At 38.9% G+C, this 21,373-nt stretch overlaps 1 protein-coding gene across 1 annotated transcript in view; it reads right to left on the reverse strand.

The window, feature by feature from the left end:
- The window catches only part of MAST2 (microtubule associated serine/threonine kinase 2), a 187,362-nt gene that overhangs the window by 62,393 nt on the left and 103,596 nt on the right, over window positions 1-21,373 (reverse strand). The window contains exon 5 of the mRNA XM_066555210.1: window positions 3,345-3,436. Within this exon, the coding sequence (XP_066411307.1) occupies window positions 3,345-3,436 (92 nt within the window). The remainder of the gene's footprint in view (window positions 1-3,344; window positions 3,437-21,373) is intronic.

Here is a 21,373-nt window from a genome sequence, read left to right on the forward strand (position 1 = left end):
ACTCAGCTTTGATAACCAGGGCAGGATGTTACATACTCTGCACACTCTAAAAATAATAAATTAATAAATAGGCACCTCAGCAATAGCCATTTTTCTGCCAGAAGGTGAAACTGAACTTGCAGTGTAATAGCAGAAACATTTAATTCACAGTGCAGCCTGTAAGCAGCTCCCTCTGTGTGCCATTACAGATGGGAGCAGGGCAAAGGTCCCAGCAGTGACAGGTGCCCCCACTGGAAGTCAGAGAGCAACCTGGATAACTTACAGCTGTGGAAAGTAAATTTTAAAATAGCCTGAGTTTCAATTTCCCAGCTGTAATTACCGATCTCTTTACTACTAAACTACAATGTAACTCCTTTGATTTTAAGATTTTTGATTTAAACTATAATCTGATGGCAATTTAGTTATTAACCTTATGGTGTAACCTCTTTGTTATTTTCAGATTTAAAAAAATGGATTCGAAGAAATAGAAAAAAAAATTAAGGAATACACATGTGTACCTCCTTACTTCCCCCTCTCATTTCAAAACAAAAAGAATTTAGGATAAAGGCAAAATTTTCAAACTTGCATTCCTAAAACTGGCCACTACAAATCTGGGAGACTAAACCAGCAGAGTGAGCTCCCCATGAGCTGTAGCTCTTTATGCCAAAGTACCAGCTCATTCTGGAAAAGGCTCTTTCACACAGTCTGAAAACTGAACTAGCACACTTAAGTGCTCTTGATTCAGAAGTGATTTCATGGCAGGGTTCAAAGTGTTTGGATGTACTTCTTTCTCAAATGTTGAAAGCTCTGTAAGTAATACTTTCCATCTAAACTTTCTAGGACATGAAGTTGCCTGGCTTCTTGTTGGGATGCTGTTGGAAACAGTAAGTGCCTCTGCCTGGATCAGTGCTCATGAGGAGCTAGGTTTGCCTGACAGAAAGACAGCTCTCCTAGATCTCACCCACTGACTTTTACATCTTGTACAGCAGAGTAACTCCTGACATTACTGCCCTTTATTTATTTTAGTGTATTTAGTGTATTGTATTTTAGTGTATTTATTTTAGTATTTTAGGAATTTATTTTAGTATGGTGTCTGAACAGAAACATTTTAGAAAGCCTCTGCATGCTTGTTGTTCCTTTGATTTGTAGCAGAGGCTCAGAATGGGCATTAAGAAGACAAGAGAAAAGTTCAAGACAAAAGAGGCTGGGGAGAGGCACCAGCATTTCTTAGTAACTCATCACTGCGTGTGCCTGAACAAACAGACTGACAGATTCTGTTCAAATACTAAACAAATATCACAGCCTGTTCTCAAATTCACTCCTCATATATGATATTTCTTAAGAAAATATTTGTGACTCTACTCTAAATTTCATCTACTTTTGTCTCTTGAATATTTTTTTTTTCCCAGGGAAGACTCCTAAATATAGTACTGGTAGAGAACCCAAATTAAATAAATTTATCTTCCTTTGCACTACTGGCTACTCTTGCAGGTAACAAAGGATGCCCTTTCAATTAATAATTTTAAATCCCATATGCAACAGCAGGGGGAAAAAAGGAAATATTTGAAAATTACTGCTAAAGTAAGGTGGCACACCACTGAGTAGTTACTCTTGCTTTCAGAAGACACTCACATACCTCTAATAAATTATAAGCTTGTAAAGCCTGAAACAGCACCAAAACCACCAGAAAAAACTTAAATTTTTAAAGAGAGGAGAAAGCAAATCAAAAGAAAACACAATACACATATTTCTATTATGAACATTTCTGCATTTGTTTTCTGACCAATGATCATGTCAATATCTTGTCGCAATCACCCAAGCATTTTTTTTCAGTTAAACACTTGTAGAGCTAATTTAGAATTTAGTGAAACCAACTACCTATATATGTATATGATTTCAAAGCAAAAAGCACAATGTGGAGAATCTTTATCAAGAAAAATGCCTTATTTAAACTAAATTTTACAAAATTATTGCCACCATAACCATACAACAGCAACAAGGGAGTTTGAAGTGGAAGGAGATGGTTCCTATACACATTTTTGGCCCTGCATTTTCTATCAGATTCTGAAGCAGAAAATGGTTTTAATATACCATCCGTAAGATTTTGTTAACATTTTAATTTGAAAATCATGGGTCATTTTAGAATAACAATGTACTTAAAGCATCTTCCTAGCTTTCCATGACTGAACTTTTTATAGCATCCCAAGAAAATGTGGCAGATTTTTACGAAAACTTAAGAGTGAATGAGGCTTTTATGGGCATCCCTGAACAATAACTTCAGCCTTCTTTTTCCTTTCAACAGGCTGGATATCACCTCTCGGGATGCAAAGCTCTGCAAACAGAAGCAGATGGCTCCTTCTAGCTGAGCTCCCATCAGTCTGCTGTTCTTTCTCAGCATTGCCTCAGTTTCAGTCTCCAGAAAGCACTTACAGAATGTATGCCATGTAGGAGGAAGACAGTGTGACTACAATGAAAACAACATTGCTTGTCTCACACGCAGCACTGACGCGTTTGCAGAGAGGCTGCACTGTGGGTGACGTGCCACAAACGTTCCAGCTGTTTCCTGCTGCTGACTGGTGCCCATCAGGGACCTACCTGGAGCCCAGTCATCCTCTCTGGCATTTTGAAATAGCAAAACCAAAGTCATCACACACCATCTACCTCCCTCAGCAACAAAAACAAGGGAACATGCTGTTCAGGCAAGCTGTTGAATCTGCATGTGTGACCCCTTCTGAAGAATTATTCCTTCTTTTTCCATTGGAAGAACATTTCCACACACTTCACTTCAATGACTAACAAGCTCCTGCCCTTGTGCTCTGAAATGAGCATTTCCCAGCTGCTGCCATGGTAAAATTGGGAGCCGTGTCAAAAAGAAATAGAACTCCCAAACACCTCATGCTGCCATGAGGAGCAGACAGAGACCATAAGATGGCACACTGCACAGCTGCTAGGCTGCCAGAGGCACGTGGAAACAGGCAGGATGTTCCTCCTCATGAGAACTGAAGTTAAATCACTGGCACAAATTAACCATGCTCAGAGACTCAGAACAAGAGATTTAGTGAAATGTATTTATCTAATTTTATTTGGCTTCGTTTTCCATCTCAGGCTCTTTTGCAGGATGTAAGAGGATTGAATCCCCCAGGAAGAGTGGAGGGTGGATATGGAAGCAAACTAGAAAGTGCAGAACATAAAACATTTCTCTTGAAACTATAAAGATCCTCTTACAAGTTAGAGAAGGTGAAAAACCACAGTCAGAGTCATTTCCATAGGGCATCCTTTGATGCTGAGTATCAATGAGTATGTTCAAACTCACTGCTGTGACTGACTGCTGATGCTTCCCAAGTGGAGCAGTCCTAGGGAGTTACCTGTGTGTCCATGAAGAGGGGAATGTGGCCGTGGGAGAGTTGGAGATGTGCTGGATGTTACAATCAAACTCTTCCTGTTGCTTGTCCGACAGCTGAAAGAAAGAAAGAAAAATAAACCAACCATTAGGCACGGTCAGATGGACAACAGCACCTCGAGGCAGGTCCTGCAGAATCTCTTTCTCCTAAGGAGGAATCTCTCAGTATTCAGGGTGGGATTTTCTCATACTCTTGACCTCAGTAGTGATCCTGAAAAGAAAGAAATGTGCAGGGAAGAAAGGTACTTTGTCAGCAGCAAGTGTTTCAACACCCTGGAAGCATTTGTTGCACAGGCCGCTGGAGATAGCTGGTAATTTATTCCTGATTCACAGAATATGTGCTACTCATGCTTTACAACTCACACAAAAAGCAAAAAACAATGTAATATAGCCCAGAGTGCTCTGGATACTCTTACCAATACCCAACGTAGCAAATAAACCCGTTACAATTATTGGCTTGGTTATAAGAAACTAGAGCCTATTCCTTAGGGCAGAGTTAAAATTACAGAGCAAAGTGTTAGCACAGCCCAGCAGATGAGTGGGATTACTAATCAAACTTAAAGCCTGGGATCCAAAAATCTTTGTGAACACATGTGGCAATACCGATGGAAAACTCTGCAAAGCAAGTTTCAGACACGCCTCCACCACATGAGCTCCACTCATTGCCATGACTTTGTTCCAGCAAGGAAAGTGACACTTCTTATGGGACAGTTCAGATTTATTTTTTCCCTGTTGGGAAAGCTGAGCCAAGTGAAGAGAAGGATGTGTGTTCCTCCATTTGCTTCCCAGCTCGTGACTGCTGGTAGCAAACATTTAGCTCTAAAGATGATAAAAGGAATTGCAATGGGTGAGGGAAACATTTTTAAATCATGGGATCTGTGAAGAAGAGCAGTTAGATAGTTAAATCCCTTTGTGATTGCCACTTCTGCTGTTTAAACAGAAGAAATTAAATTGCCAGCAAAATCTTAGAACTGACCCAGCACTACAGCTACATACATCCATTCTCTGTACCTCCAGCTTGCTTCCCCCATGGCACACATATTCCTGCTTACTTCAGCAGTTCCCAAAACAGGTCCCTAGAACCCCACTGGTGTTGATGGGGGTGGGAGAACAGCCAGGAGCAGGGAAAGCTGAGCAAAGGCTGAGGAAGGAGCCCTCTGGCCCCGCTCCAGGGGTGCCCTGTGAAGCTCCACACTGGGTTCCCCAGGCACAAGAAAATCCTCTTTGCTTGCAAACCCCAAATGCTGACGTCTGCCAGGTCCTTCGTGCACTGATTGATCTGCTGGAGCTGCCCAACAATAAACACAACTCAGGCTGCCAAGAACTACAATTTAATGCAAAAATATTTTGCTGCCACAGGATACAGTGCATCTGACTATTATTATTTGTAAGCTTATTTTATTGCTGTTCTATAGGAAACTAGAGAACTTGATGCAGAAAAAAATACAACTGAACTGCCAACTATAATAAACAGTAATAAAGTTGAAGCACCATTAACTGCTATTCAGGCTCTTTAGTGTACTTAAAGCATTCCTCAGAATTATCCAACTGATTCCATACAATCTCCATTTACATTCATGTATTATTCAACAACAGTCCATCCAAAAACTGATTGCCATTGTGCACATCTCATGGAAAAACTAACAGCCCGATTTTAAGAAGCTTAAAATCCCAGTTCACAGATATTTTTAACATGTTTTCAGTTACACTATTCCAGTAACTGAATAGTGTAACTGAAAAAACCTCAGAATATTCAATTCCAACATTAATACCAGATAATCATTGTTTACATTAGCACAAAATCTTTCTTGAATCATGCAATTCCTGAGTATTCTAGTATAATATATATTACTGTGTAAGAAATAAAAAAGAATCCTGGGTATTTTAGTATCAAATATAATGTAAGAATTTAAGATCTTGCTCAATAAAAACCACTAGTACAGTGAGAAAACAGAGCGCCATTCTCTACACTTTTATCTCTTTGCTAAAGAGAGTTCCTAAAGCACACTTTACCACAGCAATGTCTGGAGCTGACGATGGAAACTTGGTATATTTAAACCACAGCATAATAGGGGAAGTGAACTGCCCCAAACGGAGAGCTTTTTAACTGCTTGCCTGCATTTTCCCAATTGAAGAGAGTTTTATAAACCCATTTTCTTTGCTCTCTTTGCCAATATAAGGAGCCAAAAGAGAAAGGGTTAAGGGGATGGAGAGCAAGCACAGCTGAGACCCCTTAAAATAGGTCAGGTTTACACAAATGTACCCAGAGGAGGGAATGGCTTGGAGTGAAAGCCTAGCCAAAGTTTGGAATAAAACATTATTCTCTTTGCACCCTCAGCATTGAATAACTTTTAATTTTCCTGGATCTCTCATCTGCAAAAGAGAAACACCACTTGGGTCTGTTTAGCCATTGCTATGACTTATGTGTGTTGGCAATAAGGTAAAACTTAAACACAGAGACCAAAAACACAACACCCAACTTCTCAAATTCATGTTCTATGTTGAGAAAAATACACAAGTACAATCACACTCTCTACTGGTGGAAGAGAGCTCTCTGCATATAGAGAAAAAGCTTTTAACAGATGTAGGAATCCTAGAGGAAATGCAGAACAAGAGTGATGAAGTTCTGGTAGGCACTAAAACAAAAAAGGGTGAAGGGAGGAGGTAACGAGCAGACTTCAGTGGGATGACCTCTCCCCCCACAAGTCACTATGACAGCATTTGAGCACCTCCTAAAGAACAGATATGAATGAAACAAAGCTGGCTTTAAGCAGGGCTTAGTGCCAAAGAAATTCAAACTAGTCAATTTAATTTTGGCAGAAGCAGTTGCACTTAAAAAAAATAAATTATTTCCTGGAAGGTTCATTTTAGCCAGACAGACAGTGCTCGGCTCAAAAGTGAGCTACCAGGCCAAAGATAATGAGGAGATCATATTGTTAATCCTTTAAGTTGCATTAATTATTATTTATTACCATTTGTGAATTCTTGAAACAATATTGTATGTTTTCTTGCTCAAAAATTATTTCAATCTACATAAGAAAACAGGAGTAATAGGAGAAAGGAAAAGGGAAGAAGGCTAGCTATAGCTAACTTTTTAACTAGAAAAAAAATCAGGTTTTAACCAGTCCAGAGAGATTTCAAGCATTATTATTTGTTTATAAGCCAAAGTTTTGCTGTTTTCATTAAACACAAGGTGAGTCCTGCCCTGAACCTCCTTTTCTCTCACAATTTGCTATGGGTCTTGTTAATCTTTTTTTTTCTCAGATCTCACTTCATCATTTCAGAGAGCAAATCCCCTCCAGGTCTTCCAGCTTAGGCAAAACACAATTTTAAAAGGACAGAGTTTCTGTAGGGCTCAAAGCTGTAGGGCTGAGCTCCAGCCCATCAGAGCTCTGGAGGTGCTGCCCTCCCTTCCCTGGTCGAACACGCACACAGCCAAACCCAAGTCCAGAAACCTGTGAGATCACAGCAGCACCGCAGTTTAATTCTAAAAACACATAGTAAAATGGATATCTTACATTGAAACAGCTGAAACAATGCCTTTGGATCACTATGGAAATAGAGCTTTTACTCTGTTTCTGGAGTTAACTTCTCTGCCTGCAGTAAAAATATCGTTTGTTACGTGTGCTGAAGTGTCCCCAGCGCGCTCCTGAAACTGAACCCCGCAGGACATCGCACGGCTCCGGTAACTGGACACTGCTTTTGGACCCACTGCAATGTGCCCCTGAGGCAGCACCCTCGCCCAGAGTTATTTCTGAGCACATTTGGCATTGTACCTGTGACCTGCATGCAGCCCCCAGCTCTTCATCTGCACCCCAACCAGCCTCCTCCTCCTCCTCACCCACGGACAAGCCCAGGGCAAGCCTCTGAAATGAGCACCACAAGTGTGCCTGGTTTCATGTGCCTACTCAGTCTGAAAGAGAAATCAATGACTCAGTTTCAGCATAAATCGATATTTGATTCTTTATTTTAGCAGCTTACTCAGGGGACATCTTCAACTCACTGAGCAAAACTGATTAATGCCCAGGAGGCATCCGTGTAATGAAAGCGAGGGCCACAGAAAAAAACAATGTAAATATAAATAACCAAGCACCACTATCATGCAATTTCATAGGAAGGCTGGTTATTATAAATAAATAATGATAAGGAAGTTTCTCAAAATCCATCCGAATTTATAGGCCTTGAGGAATTTCTCATAGCCGAAAATGCTGGAGTATGTAAGTAAACAAGATAACACTGATTGCATGAGCCTTCTCATTGACTTGGACAGAAATCAACTTGAAGAAATAAGATACTTGGAAAAAGTATAGCTTAAATGACATTTTGGTTACTCGTCATGAATGCATTTTATTTATATTAGTGATTTATCACAGAATCACTAAAATTAGAAAACACCTACAAGATCATCAAGCCCAATCTTCGACCAAAAATTCTAATTTTAGAATTTCTTAAACTACCTCAGGTTGTCAGAGTGCCAGATTAACTCCTGCACTAACTTCTTTCAAAACAGCATTTCAGAAGCCAAACATCAGACTTGGTCCAGATTTGACACTCCATTTAGTGACCTCAAATCCGTATGAATCGGGATCCAAATTCAGAGCAGTCATATCTACTAAAGTAATTTGTGGTTACATATTTCCCTAAAATGTAATATCACCTAACCAAACTTCACCAGATTCTCCTCTGATATTACAGAAGTTTGGTTTCAGTTGATTTGCTTTACAAAGAGTTCTTTATGAGAAACAGACATTTTGGAAATGAAAATAAGTATTTAAAATTTTTATTCACAATGACAGAAAATTTACAAAATCCAAAATCTGCATGTCAATGAATGCAGCAGCTGCACAGCAATGTTAACTAGATGTGGAAGTTATCGTCTTAATTATAGTAATTCAAAGATGGAAGCAATTTTGTAAGCTTTAGCACTACCAACAACAGGGATAATTAGTTCTCTAAAATAGATAAGTAAGCATCTGGTTCAACTGATTTCTTTTTTTTTTTTTCCACATTCAAGAATAGTTTAAGAATTATTCATCCTAGAATAACTGAAGGGAAAAAAGTGTTATTATTCATGGTGTAGGTTTGGGGGGTTGCACATTCCTACAATAAACACTTCTTTTGTTGTAAAGAAATACAATTACACACAGTTAAGATATGAAGGATGGGACCATGAGTCCAACAAGCAACTTCTTAAAGGTTGCAGGCAGGGTCTCCACCACAACAGACACAGAACTATCTTCTTCCCAACATCCCCTAGGAAAACTGCTTTTTATTTCCTGTCATTAAAGTCCCAGGAGGAAGGAAACATCCTGAATTTGGATTCCTTCCTGGTTATTTGGCCAGACTAAACAAGGAGCCTTTATCCAGTGCATCTCTGGACAATCTGTACCTGCCATTCACTCCTTTATAAGATCAATCCCTAACTCTCATGATCTTGAGACTGGATTACAGTATTCCTGTTTCCACCATCTTTCTGAAGAACTTCAAATAGGATTTAACTTTGGAATTTAAATAAAAACAACAATGAAAACCAACTGTCTGAGTGCAGGGTCCTCTTCCACAAAACATTTCCTACAATTTAATTGCTACAAACACAGTAACAGATGCAAGTTGTTCAGCAAGCCAGGCTCCACTCAAATTTGCACTGCCCATTGTTTTGATGCCCATGGGACAGAATAAACTGGACAAAAAAAGAAGAGCACAGAGGAAAAAGATGCAGTCAGCTTTTGAAGTGTGAGTTGTACTTCTGTACAGATATCAAGAGAGTGCATGGAGGTAAAACACACAAGGGACATTATTTTCCATATTGCCACCACACCTCTCAGCCTGCTACCAAACACATTAACCAAGGTGAACACAGAGTCAAGCAATGCAAGACTTACAAAGCAAGGAGTAAAATGGGTGCAGATGGTTCTTTTGTTTTAAGGAAAATTAACATCTTTGTACTTAGGAATTAACTTATTGCATGAAAGGCCATTTTCCTTTCATCTAAACCAAGCTATATGTTAGACAAGCTCTCCTACTTCATTTAGAGCTCGAATTGAAGAAGCAGCATCACCCCAAGCTAAGAAATTACAAAAGAAAAGGCTGGAATTGCCAGTGAACACCAAATTTATGTCTAATTTGCCTAATGCTTGAGGCTGGTGCACACCTGCTTACACCACTCTGTATAGTCCAGACCTTTTGCATTATTAACAACATAGGAACAACTCTGCAAGGCCAAACAAAATGAGATGTCACAACAAATTACAGTGACTGGTACAGCCGTTCTCAACTACACAAATCCACTTTATTCTGAACACACTCCAAGCTTATCTTTGTTTTAGCATAAGAGAACAAAAGTAAGAAAAAAATCTCTGATTATGGAAGAGAGACCCCAGAATAAATACAGACATTATTTAATGGGCAAAAATATAAAACAAACCTTCTCAAGCACTGCTATCTCCTACTTCAGTTGTGTTATGCATTATACTGCCATGAAGTTACATCACAAAGTGTGAAAGGCTGATTGAATGAAAGCTAAGCATAACTGCATACTTTCATTTCCCATTTCCTCCAAATCTATTATTAAATGCTTCACATAGCATATAGCTGCTTTTTAAATAAGTCTCTACTTGGCAATTCTCACGGAAGCTGGTTTATCACATTTCTTTTCCTCCAAAAAATACAAGCAAACAAATTCCAGAATGAAATGAAAAAGTGATTTTATATTGTTTCAAATCCTCTAACCATGGAGTGTACAATTACATACAGGTGTGCAATATAACAAACCTACTCTAGACATTCTCCCCGAAGATGCACCCAGGAAACAAAGCAAATGAGCTGAAAATGGAAAGAAAGTTTTTCATGTTTAATGCAAATGTTACATAAAATAATAAGAAAACTCATTTGGTTGCTTTGTAGCACGCAACACAATCAGTTCTCTTCATTTTGTTTCAGAGCATTTTCTTAGTTTAAGAATCAAAAAATGTTACAAATTAGCTCATTACCAGCTACCTGTGGTTCCAAAGCTCAGCATGAGGATTAATTACTGATCTAATTTTAAATCTATTCTAACAATACACTATTCTAGAATTAATCTCCGGACTGTCCAGGGAGCTGCATCTACCGCACAGAACACAGATTTTCACACGGCCGACCAGTAGAGTAAAAACCAGGGTGGCAGCATTCTGAACAAAACTAGGATGTTTGCAATCAAATTATTTGCACATTTAAAAAATACAAGCTCTTAAGGTGCTTTCCTGAGCTCCACTGGAAAGGTTTTGCTCTGTTGGTAAGACTCATCTTCTCCAGCTATGGAGAACAACTGAAGAGTGCCAGGGTTTGTGCTTGCTTGGCAGAATGTTACACTTGTGATGTGCTTTCCTCCCAGCTGGAACTACGTCCCTGCTGTGGCTTTCAGACAAGTGCTGGGCCGTGCTTCCACCCCTGGTGCCTCTGCTATTTTGCACATCAGCCTCACTTACTGCCATCCTCAGCTCTGCAACATCAACTTCCTTAAGCATCACCCAGCATATTTAACTTGCAAGCAGCATCCAGCATACCAGAGCACAGAAAATCCTGAACAGAGCACGGCACCACATCGGGACAAATGTGCCAGAAGAGCAGACAACAAAGAGAGCACATTGTGAGACAATAAACCCACTCCCCTGGTTCTTCATTAGCAACCAATTCCACACCATTTTTAGGTAGCTTTTTGTAAAACCATCCTTCCCTTTTTCAGTTCTACATACCTTTTGACAGAAAAGCTTTGTAGATATTTTGGATTTAACTCAGAAGCTATAGGGACCAAAATATCTGACCTTTTAAAAAATATCCAAAAAAACAAGGTAAGGTGCAACATATACATTACCATGCTTTGCACCACTGATACCTCAACACTCTCATCTCTCTTTCTGACCCAGGCACTGCCCTAACCATCCTCTGCTATGAGAATTGTGCTCCTTTATCTTATTGGGATTCCATTTTGCCTTTCTTAACTTTGAAGAATTTGAATATATAAAAAATATTCATTGATTAGGTAAACAATTCTCAAAGTCATCCCCAGTTGTAAAGTGTAGTAGGTAATGACATAGATGCAGAAAATCAGTCTCCATCTGCCTACCTTACAATAATAATTTAAATTTATACTTTTGTTTCTAAACTTAGAAGGTGAGAATGTGCTTTCTATTTTCATCACCAAGATCCTCTCCTTCCTAAAGCAATAATGTTTCCCAACTCTTAGCAGTTTCTTACAAAATAAAACCAGAAAGAAAAATATCAGCATCATTTTAATAAAATCTGAAAAAAAAGAACAGGATACTTCTAAAAGACAGTCCAAGGAAGAAAGGTTCATTTCCACAAGAGTTTGGTAAAACCACTTTTCTGTGCAAGTATTAAAATATGTATATATATGTACACACAAAAATTGAGCTTCTAAAGCCCTTCAAACAGAAGCATTGAAAACAGTTTGCTGCTCATGTTTGCACACACACAGAGATGGGAGAAAAATCCTCAAGAACATCTCTAAAAAATAACAGCAAAGCATGAGTGTACTAAGGTAGACTGATAGTAGTCCAATGGATATATTAGGAAAATACCTGGGCCAAACAAAGCTGCAATCTCAGTGGGCAGGCTACAAAACTTCTGACATTTGTCCAGGACTCAGCTTAGACAGGAAAATGCCATGCTCTGCCTGCCTGGACTCCACCAGGGCTGAGCAGAGCAGTTCCCTACCAGAGAAGACAAAGGTGAGATGTGTTTGCCAAGGTGGTGCTTTAATTCAAAACAGATACAGAGAGAGAATACAGATGGCTCAGGTTGTTCCCTTCAGCTTTGAAAGAGGAAATGCTGCTTGGGACCTTTCTAATCAATGCACTCACTGAATGGCAGAGAGGGAAAAGAGGCTACTGAGATAAGAATCGGCTCTAAACGTCAAAGAAGGGGACAGACAGGAGTTGAAGTTCTGTGGACATTGAAAATGCTCAGTGTAGCCACTAAAACTGGTGTAAAGTCATGTAGAGAGATACATTGCAGTGTTGAAAAAAGCATTTTTTCAGTTTATGTGGTCCTTACTCATTTACACAGACAGGTCTGTCAATAAACCATTGCCCTGGATAAAAACAACACACTTAAAAAGACATGAAAAAATTATTTACAAAAACACATTAGGTAGCTATACTGCAGTGTACATCAGGTCAAATAAGCTGACTACTAAAATAATAAGATAATACACCTGCAGAAGGCATTTCCTGTTAATGGAGCAACAAAACCACCAAGGGCAGGAGGAGAGGGGGAGGCCCCGAGTGCAGATCCTGCCCTGGCACACAGAGCCTGCCCTTAGATCTGCAGCAAGGGGAAGTTTCTGGAACAATCAAGCCTGATTACATGTTAAACCTCATTCTTTTGTGTAAAGCCTGCTTGCTGAGCCAAATGTTCATTATCCAACAGCCATCAATTTTTCATACAAGGATAGCTGTTCCCGTTTAATAACTATACGAATGTGTACTACAAATAGATACACGCACAGGGTTTTGAAATTTTAGAGGACTGAAGCTGGAACAACCATCCACAAAACCGAGCAGAAGAAAAACACAAACATTAGAAGTCACAAGCTGACAGCTAAAGCTTATACCAGCAGTACATCCAAAGGATGAAGCAGCTCACCACTACCAAGAAAAGGTATTTGTTTTAAGAGCTATTCTACTTAAGAAGGCGAAAAAGTAAAATCAAAATCAATTCCAGTAAGATGATAGAGAGCAGTACGTACAAATATATGAATGTATCAAAAATAAATGGATGGTTGCAGTGATAACAAAAAGAAATAATAAAAGAAAGAAAAAACTAAAACCTAGTAAAATCAGAGCCATAATTTACACAGCTATTCAAAAAGCAGATATTTAATAAATGTACCTCATGTAAAATTGGATCAGAATGCAAGCAAAGAAATTGCTAAAAGCTTTTTGAATGCTTTATGTAGTTATTCATAACTGAAGGAACTAAGAACATGTGAGCATTATTTTTACAAATGGTGTCCAACAAACTCCAGCAGAAACTCACAGTCACAGGAATACACAGCCCAAATTTTCTGTGAGACAAAGTGGGGAAAGATAGGGCTGTTAAATAACATTAGCCTATTTCTGTAAAAGTAAAAGATTGTTGTAAAATTAATTTCTGGGAGCCATGTATTGTGAAATCCCAGCATTCTTGCTGCCCTAGTTCTGTTCTGCACATAGTCTGAAACCAGCTTGTCCAGCAGGAAAACAAATGAGACCCATGAAAATTGCAGAACATACACAAATGAAGACACAGAGGAAGACAAATGCAAACACTGAGAGAAAGTCAGGTATTCAAATTCCATAGCAATCATGCCTAATTTAAATTAGGTCTGCTAATTGTAACATCCTAATTTACCATGCAATCAAGACTGGAAAAAAAAAATTACAGGACAGGAAAACACACAATGTACTGGAAATAAGTAATTTCAAATGGCACCGCAGGATCCAAGCTCGCTTCCTCAGAGAACAAAGATCCAGGGCAAAGCTGTTCTCATGTGTGCCTGCAGAAGATTTTTTACCTCACGTCACTGAGAGCCTCTGCTCTGGCACATGCTCACTGCCAGTGTCGCATGACACCAGAAGGAACTCCTTCAAGATCACACAGAACACGGCAAGTGACGTTTGCATCTTCTGTTAATTCTGAAGGAGTTTAAATTATGTGCTGAGTGCTACGTAAACACAGCAGGCAGCAATGAATATGGGGAGACATCATACTGATATATAACATTTGCTTAGATTTTCAGTACGTTACTAAGCTTTGTCCTCATATAAAACATGACAGTAGAGGCATTTTTGTGGAAAGATAGTGATTGATTAAGCCAACAATCTCAAAACACGTCCAACTTGCTGCATAGCACTGCCTAAAATGATAGACAAAAGAGACTGGCATCAGGTGGCTTGGATTTCATGTCTGGCACAAGGACTCCCCTGCACAGGACTTGTAAGCATCCTCCTAAAACCCAGTTCTCTGAATCCTTCCACTTTTGGCTGACATAGAGCCAAAAATAAAACCCAAAAAACCACCAAAACAGACTTTAAAACTAAATGTTTAAGAGGCCTGGAATAACCTGTGACATTTCACTACAGAAGTATGTTTCATTTTATCAGCAAATTACTCTAAAGAACACTATTAGGTATTAATTAAAACATTAGGTATTATAAAGGTATTAATTAGGTACATTAATTAGGTATTATAAAGAACAATATTAGGTATTAATCTGTAGTCTTCAAAATAATAGGAAAAAAAAGATAATTGGGCTATGAATGGAGAAAAACTATTCAGGGATTATCTGATAATTAGCTACAAATGTAGAATCAAATAACTTCAAAGGTGTTTTCCTTCATAGTTTGAAAAGATATTTACTTGCTGAACATAGTAACTAAAATGGTGGCCAATCCAAAGTGTTGAGCATCCAGCTGAAAACTAAGTAATTTCTCTCCAGGTAGGTGTCTGGTGATAGAAGATGACATGCCATACAATGTATCTCTCAGTTCCTTAAGTAAGGTCTCCTTTTTATTAAAAAAAAAAATTGCTCTAAGGTGTACAATTCTTTGTAAGGTCAACATCCAGCTGGCAGTAAAATAAGAGGAAACCCAGGTGCACCAGAGAACATCTCTTAGTTTGCTCCTGACCACAACTTCACACCTGTCCAAAGAAGAGGGGCCTGCAAAGGGTCACATCATGGCATGGGCAGGGGTTCCTCACATCCAGATACGTCTCCAAGTCCATCCCAGAGCTTTAGGAGCTTTAGGCTGGTGGGCACTCAGATTTAAAATGCGCTTGTCAGAGACAAAAAACAGTCAAAATAAGCAGATGCACAGACTCTGTAAGGATTCCAACACCCAAATGTGTCGACTTCAATTAAACACAAGAACTGCACATTTCCAGGCCAATCACGTGCCAGTGATTTACTCTGTCTTACTTTCCACAGTAGATCTGACCTGATCTGAGCGTCCTCTGTAAAGTCCAGGATCTCCTTTTTCCTCATACCTCCTCTCAAACCAGTCTCTTACCTCACTATTTCATTTAGCTCACTTAAAACACCAGTGCAAAATTATTTTATACTCAGCAGTCTCGTTCATGTGAAGGATCCAAATAATTCATGAAATTGTCTGCAATTTGTGTGTTGCTTCATTTCCTCACCACAAAAGTTTTGACTTGAAAAACTGGTTTGTCCTGGGCAATAGCCAAATGTTCATACAAGAGAGTTTTGATCTGAACAAAAACCTTTCAAGGCTCAAAACTTCAGTGTTAACCCTCTAAGACCCTTTCCCTGGGTTTTAATCAAGAGGGAATCTCCCAACAGTATTCAAAACCAACATAAAATATGATTTACACAGAATCCCACATAAACTAGAAAATACAAACAGTCCAGGTGGATTGCCTAAATCATTAGAAATGTTTGGGGGTTTTAGGAGGACCTCCCTTCCATTCATTGGACCAGCCTCTTTCATTGTATTTAAGTAGTGCAAATATCCTCTAATGGAGAGTGTATTGGAAGCTCCCCAAAACTCATCCATTAGTGAGCAAAATATCCATTACATTTCCATGCAATCCAACAGACTATTGTCATAAAGAGATTTTCAGAAGATAAGGTGGAGATCTTTTCTCCCCCAAGCAGTGTTTTTGTCCTAAGGCCATATTGAAATACCTAGCAGAAGTAATTTGAATGAAATTTCCTCTCCAATTATGAGTGTCAGATGGTCATTTAATATGCTGAGCTAGGCAAAAAGAATTGAGCTAAGTGTTATCAAAAGCATCAGATTTCCAGGTCTTTCCTATCCTTCCTAACATAAGGGAAATATTTCTTATGTTATTCATTTAAGCAAGGAAATGTGTGGTGAGACAGCTGTCACTTTAAAGTTAATTATAGTATAGACTCACATTTTTAATGCTAGCTTTATGTTACCACAAAAAAAGTAAGTATTCTGCTAGCATCAAACTAATTGTTGTTCTTCAAAGTGACAATGTATATATGGAGGAGGTGGCATCCTTCTGACACACAGCTTTTAATGTCAATCTAGATGAATCAGCATAAAAAAGACACTGAATAGATTTGGGGGGGAAATGTATGGACTCACTGTCTAAGGTGGTCCTGTTATGGCAACTGAAAAGTTACCAGAAAAACACCAATGTCTCAGAAAGCACCATTTATGTGTTCTTGGCCACCTGATTATTGCCATTCACCCATTTACATCCCAGTGAAAGGTGGGTTCTCTTACTCTTTGTGACTATTTCAATAATGAATACCATTTTCCTTAGTTACCAAGGAACGTTTGTATGAAATACAATAATTTCTACAGAATCATTGATCTTGGAGGTGTTTTGCTACTTAAAGATTGCTTTACACCTTACAAGCAGTTAATTCTTGTGATTTTAAGCAATTTTTGTATCACTAAAGCCCTTTCATTAAAAGGAGAAGAGGAAAGAGCATTAAAGCATCAATGGCAATTGTGGATATAAATCCAAGATGTCCTTCCTCACAGAAATCCACCTTTTTTCATCTTCCAGAATTATCTTTCAAGTCACTTCAACACACAAATCTCCCATCTTAACTTTGCAAATAGAAAGTCACTAAGCAAAAGTGAAATCGTTAAAACCCACAGTCACAGCCTGTTCCACCCAGAGAGGATTAAAATGAAAAAATGAGGAAACATTAGAAATCAGCATTCTAAGTCAGTTTTACAAGACCAACAAACACTTGCACAATTCTACAAAGCTGTTAATACCAAATTGCAAGAGTATATTCAAGATACACCCAAAGTGTAAAGAAACAAAAGGACTTTAATGCAGAGACATTTAATTTAAATAAGTCAGAATTATGCTTTATCTTCCCATAATCCAATTTCAATAGGGAATGCCTCAGTAGAGCTGATATCAGAATACCAGCCCCACATGCCCTTTGAACCCTTTGAGGAGTTCTCATATTTCTCCTATAGTTTAAACTCATAAATATTTATGCAGAACCAGTTTGACAGGTAAATGTGATTTATGTTTATGTCACCCCTCCCATGAGAAACTTATGTATTTACAGTTTGCTCTTGACTTTCTCTATCCTTCTGGGAATAGGCAGGAGAAGAAAGAAGGCAGCCACTTTGACCAGAGCAGCAGATGGTTCACTTTTCCAGAGCCATTAGCTGCGGCGAGGATCCCACCAGCTGCACGGGAGAGCTCATTTCCACAAAATGCACCGAGCAGAAAGAGGAGTCCTCCCCATTTGCCTCCTAATGCAGGAGAAGCCATATGGGAGTCAAGCCCTCTAGGATTTTTAGTACATATCAGAGGCCATTATAGAGAAATGTGCCATAGCTCAGTAGTCAGAATACCACAAGTAACCCTTTCTTGCAATGTGAAACCAAATTAAAACTGAGAGAAAACCAAGGAGGAGAAGCCCTGAATTAAGAGCACACAAGCTATCACTAATGCAACGGGACTGTACAGAAGTTTTACAAACTGAATAGGGGAAAACTGTATCAAATACTCGTCACAGTAAAAAAATTCTCTACTGCTAAACATGACCAAGATTGCAAAGTTACAGGAGAAATTTAAATTGAAATCATAATTTTTAAACGAAGTGCACAAAGTAAACATTGTGCTTGGAAAGGGGGGCAATTAAAACTCAAAAATATTTATTTATTTATTTAGTGATACACTACTCCATTCCTAGTGCCCAGATGCCACAATCCTGAGAACATTAGCACAAAAAAAACACCCAGGTCATGGCATTGCAACGCACTCCATGTGCAGTGACCACTCTTCACAGCCCAGAAACTCTCAGGAGCAGTCAGTGCATACGTGGACATGGGATTTCAGGATGGATACCCTGGCAAGAATCACATTATTACAGTGATTTATCACAATACTCCTCAGACCAGCCCAACCTGCCCACCCATCTCCCCCAAGACGCAGGCAAAGAGCTGGCAGGCTGCCAGCCTGGCTCAGCAGAAGGTGATATTCCCAGCAAACTGTCACACATGCTCAAATATTTCATTTCTGAGGCTGGCTGAAGGCTGCAGTTTCCATCCTGTGCAAAATAGGATTTCCACCACATGACTTCGTGCAGCAGCTCTCTGCTCTGAATACTCATGGTGCTGTTTGATCATTTTGAAATACCTAATACTCGTTTATGTGATTAAATCAATAAAAAGTCATCCCTTTTCCATTAAGATGCTCAGCGGATTTACAGATCAATTTCTTTCTTTTTGTACTTCAACTACTAACAATACATGGAATTGAAAATTTTGACTAGGAGTTTTCTGACAAAATATCACACCTGAAACCTTGTTAGTATCTCTCAAATTGTTTCTGACCTTGATGTGTAATTTTAAATTCAAAATGGCACACTAACAAGATATTGAAAAACAAGGAAGGTTTATTTTTGTTTTGAGAGACACTGTGGGTGTCTACTCTCTTTGGAAGACTATTATTGCTGAATTTTCACAAAATACTACCTTTAAGACACCATCTGGAATGGAAGAGCTTCAGGACACCAAAGTTGTGCAAGCAGCAGTAATAAAAGGATCCAGAACCTGCAGGTCTAACACAGGTTATCTTCTTATGCACAGGTGTCCTCCCTCCTCACGTGCCCTAAAGCAGCTCCTGCGCTCCTGGCTCTGCCCAGCTCCCCTGGCTCCCATAGTGAGCCAGGGCTCGTTACACCAGGCTGCTCCCATCTCACAGCTTGGTGGCCAAGAGCACCTGAGAGCCAAGTCCAACCTACCTTAGCCTGTGGAAATGGAGGCACAGGAGAATTATTTGCCTCCCTTTCCTCTCCCCAGCCAAATTCAAGAAATCTGTAAGAAAATATGAAGCTTTATCTTTGTCACTTCTGTCACTCTATGAAACCACTCCTACAACTGCTCAATGGATGTGAAAGTTACTGCTTGGAGCAGAGACATCAACACACAACCTGAATCTCAAGGAGCTCTTTTACTTTAAAAAACAGGCTGAAGGCAACAATTTTGAAAATAATAACATTGCTAATGAAATTCCTGGCAACTAAGATCCCTATTTATTTACAAAATATTTCTTCATTGCCACTAAGATTTCTAAAAGCCAGTGGCAGCACAGAACACAACCTCAATAAAATTTTAATCACAAATGTGGAATAATAACAAAAATTAAAGAGCCCCCCGAAATATTAGTTGGTAAGAAGCTAATCCTCTAAAAAAGGTTAATATAATTTCTGATAGCTGATGAACAAAATTCACCCTTAGCCTAAACCAAAGCTTATATTCTGAGTCTTACACAGATTATTAACTGTATCAACAAACCAGCTGCTGCGAAATTCTGGTGCCAGCTGCAACTGTTTACTCATAAATCTGAATATACTGCTTTGGTCAGTATTAGCTACCTACCAGTCTTCCCAGTAAGTTTTCAGGCTACAAATGCTAAGCTCCACAGAGCACCTGATGAGCGATAATTATGTTGATATTTCCCAGTCTTGAAGGGACAACCCTGTACAGCATCAGATCCGATACCATTCATTAGTTCACACACTTCAATGGGATTTTATCAAAATCCAGAGAGCAAGGTAAATGCAAACACTCATCCTATTAACTGCTCTATTAACATATTCACATGTAAAATAAGAAGAAAGATGCTAAATGTATTAGGCATTATTTAAAATTTAAGGTTATGCATATCTCTGTGAAGACCGTAAGTGCTATAAGTCAAAATATTTGCAAGTCTTTCATGGTGCCGCCTATTTCAACATAATACTGTTTTGCTACTTCAAATAATAAAGCAGCTTCCTTCCAGTAAGCATCTATCCATCATTTTGCAGAAACAAACCCCTTATCATATTCACATAGTATTAGAAGGAACAATGCCTTTAAATAAATACCTTTAAAAAGAACAAACGGTGGATCTGCACAGTATGATTTTTACAATGAATACAATTACAAATCATTCAGAAATTAAGAAATCATATCTAACATACTAGGAATATGATTCAATCTGTTAAAACAGGAAAAAAGGCAAGATTAAACAGTATTAAAACAAGTAGCTTAGAAAAACATCGTAAGAATAACTCACAAAATCCTTAGATTACCTTTTGGATCGTCTCAACATGCTGGTAGCAGGCAGAGAGAAATTGGACAGCACTGTCCAAAAGGAGTCAGACATGATCTTTAAAAGCTTTCATTGCTGGGAAAATACAGCACAATCAAGCCACTAGCAATAAATAAGGAACTAAATAATACCAGTGACAGAGCCAATGCAAATTCCCTGTAGACCTTGCAAGCTGTTCCATTAATGTGAGACAGGCAGGCAAGCGTACATATTGCTGCTGTTTCCACTGCCTCTGTTTTCTCCCTGCTCCATCCCTGCCTCCCTCCCTCCACCTTAGGAGGCAGTGCAAAACGAGATATTTATTCTCTTCCTAATGCACTTTAAACCTGGAGTTTGCTGAATACACAGCATACATGCTTTCTATACATCTCTCTGTGTTCATCTCATTACAAGAAAAATATTTTCAGTATTTTCAAAATCGTAACTGGGCACTGTTTGCAATCCTGAATAACACAGGGGGGTTTAAGCTGTGTCTGCACAGAAAGCACCACTGTCTGCCTAGTTTGTGTTTTTATTCTGACATGGTGGCTCTTCTTTTCCTAACTACATGAGTCACACATGGGGCATTTTGCTTATTATTCTTAATTAATCTTCTACCTTTAAACAAATCCCATCTTTCATCTTCCAAGTGGATTTTTAATTAAAAAAAAAAAGCTTCTAATGCCTCCTAAGATCAGTTTAAAAACAGAAATCCATTCTCCCCCTGAAGTCAGCCACACCAGATCCACGTCAGTCACAGTAAACATAAACTCCTACATGGCACCTGGTGCCCAAAAACAACTCAAGCAGCTGAATTTTGACAACAAAACACAAGCAGGACTCGTGTGATGCACATCAGAGGTTTCCCACATGCCCCCATTGCACATTAACCACAGGTTCACTATT

The sequence above is a fragment of the Molothrus aeneus genome, chromosome 9 (assembly GCF_037042795.1).
Source record: "Molothrus aeneus isolate 106 chromosome 9, BPBGC_Maene_1.0, whole genome shotgun sequence".
In the NCBI taxonomy this organism is placed as follows: Eukaryota; Metazoa; Chordata; class Aves; order Passeriformes; family Icteridae; genus Molothrus; species Molothrus aeneus.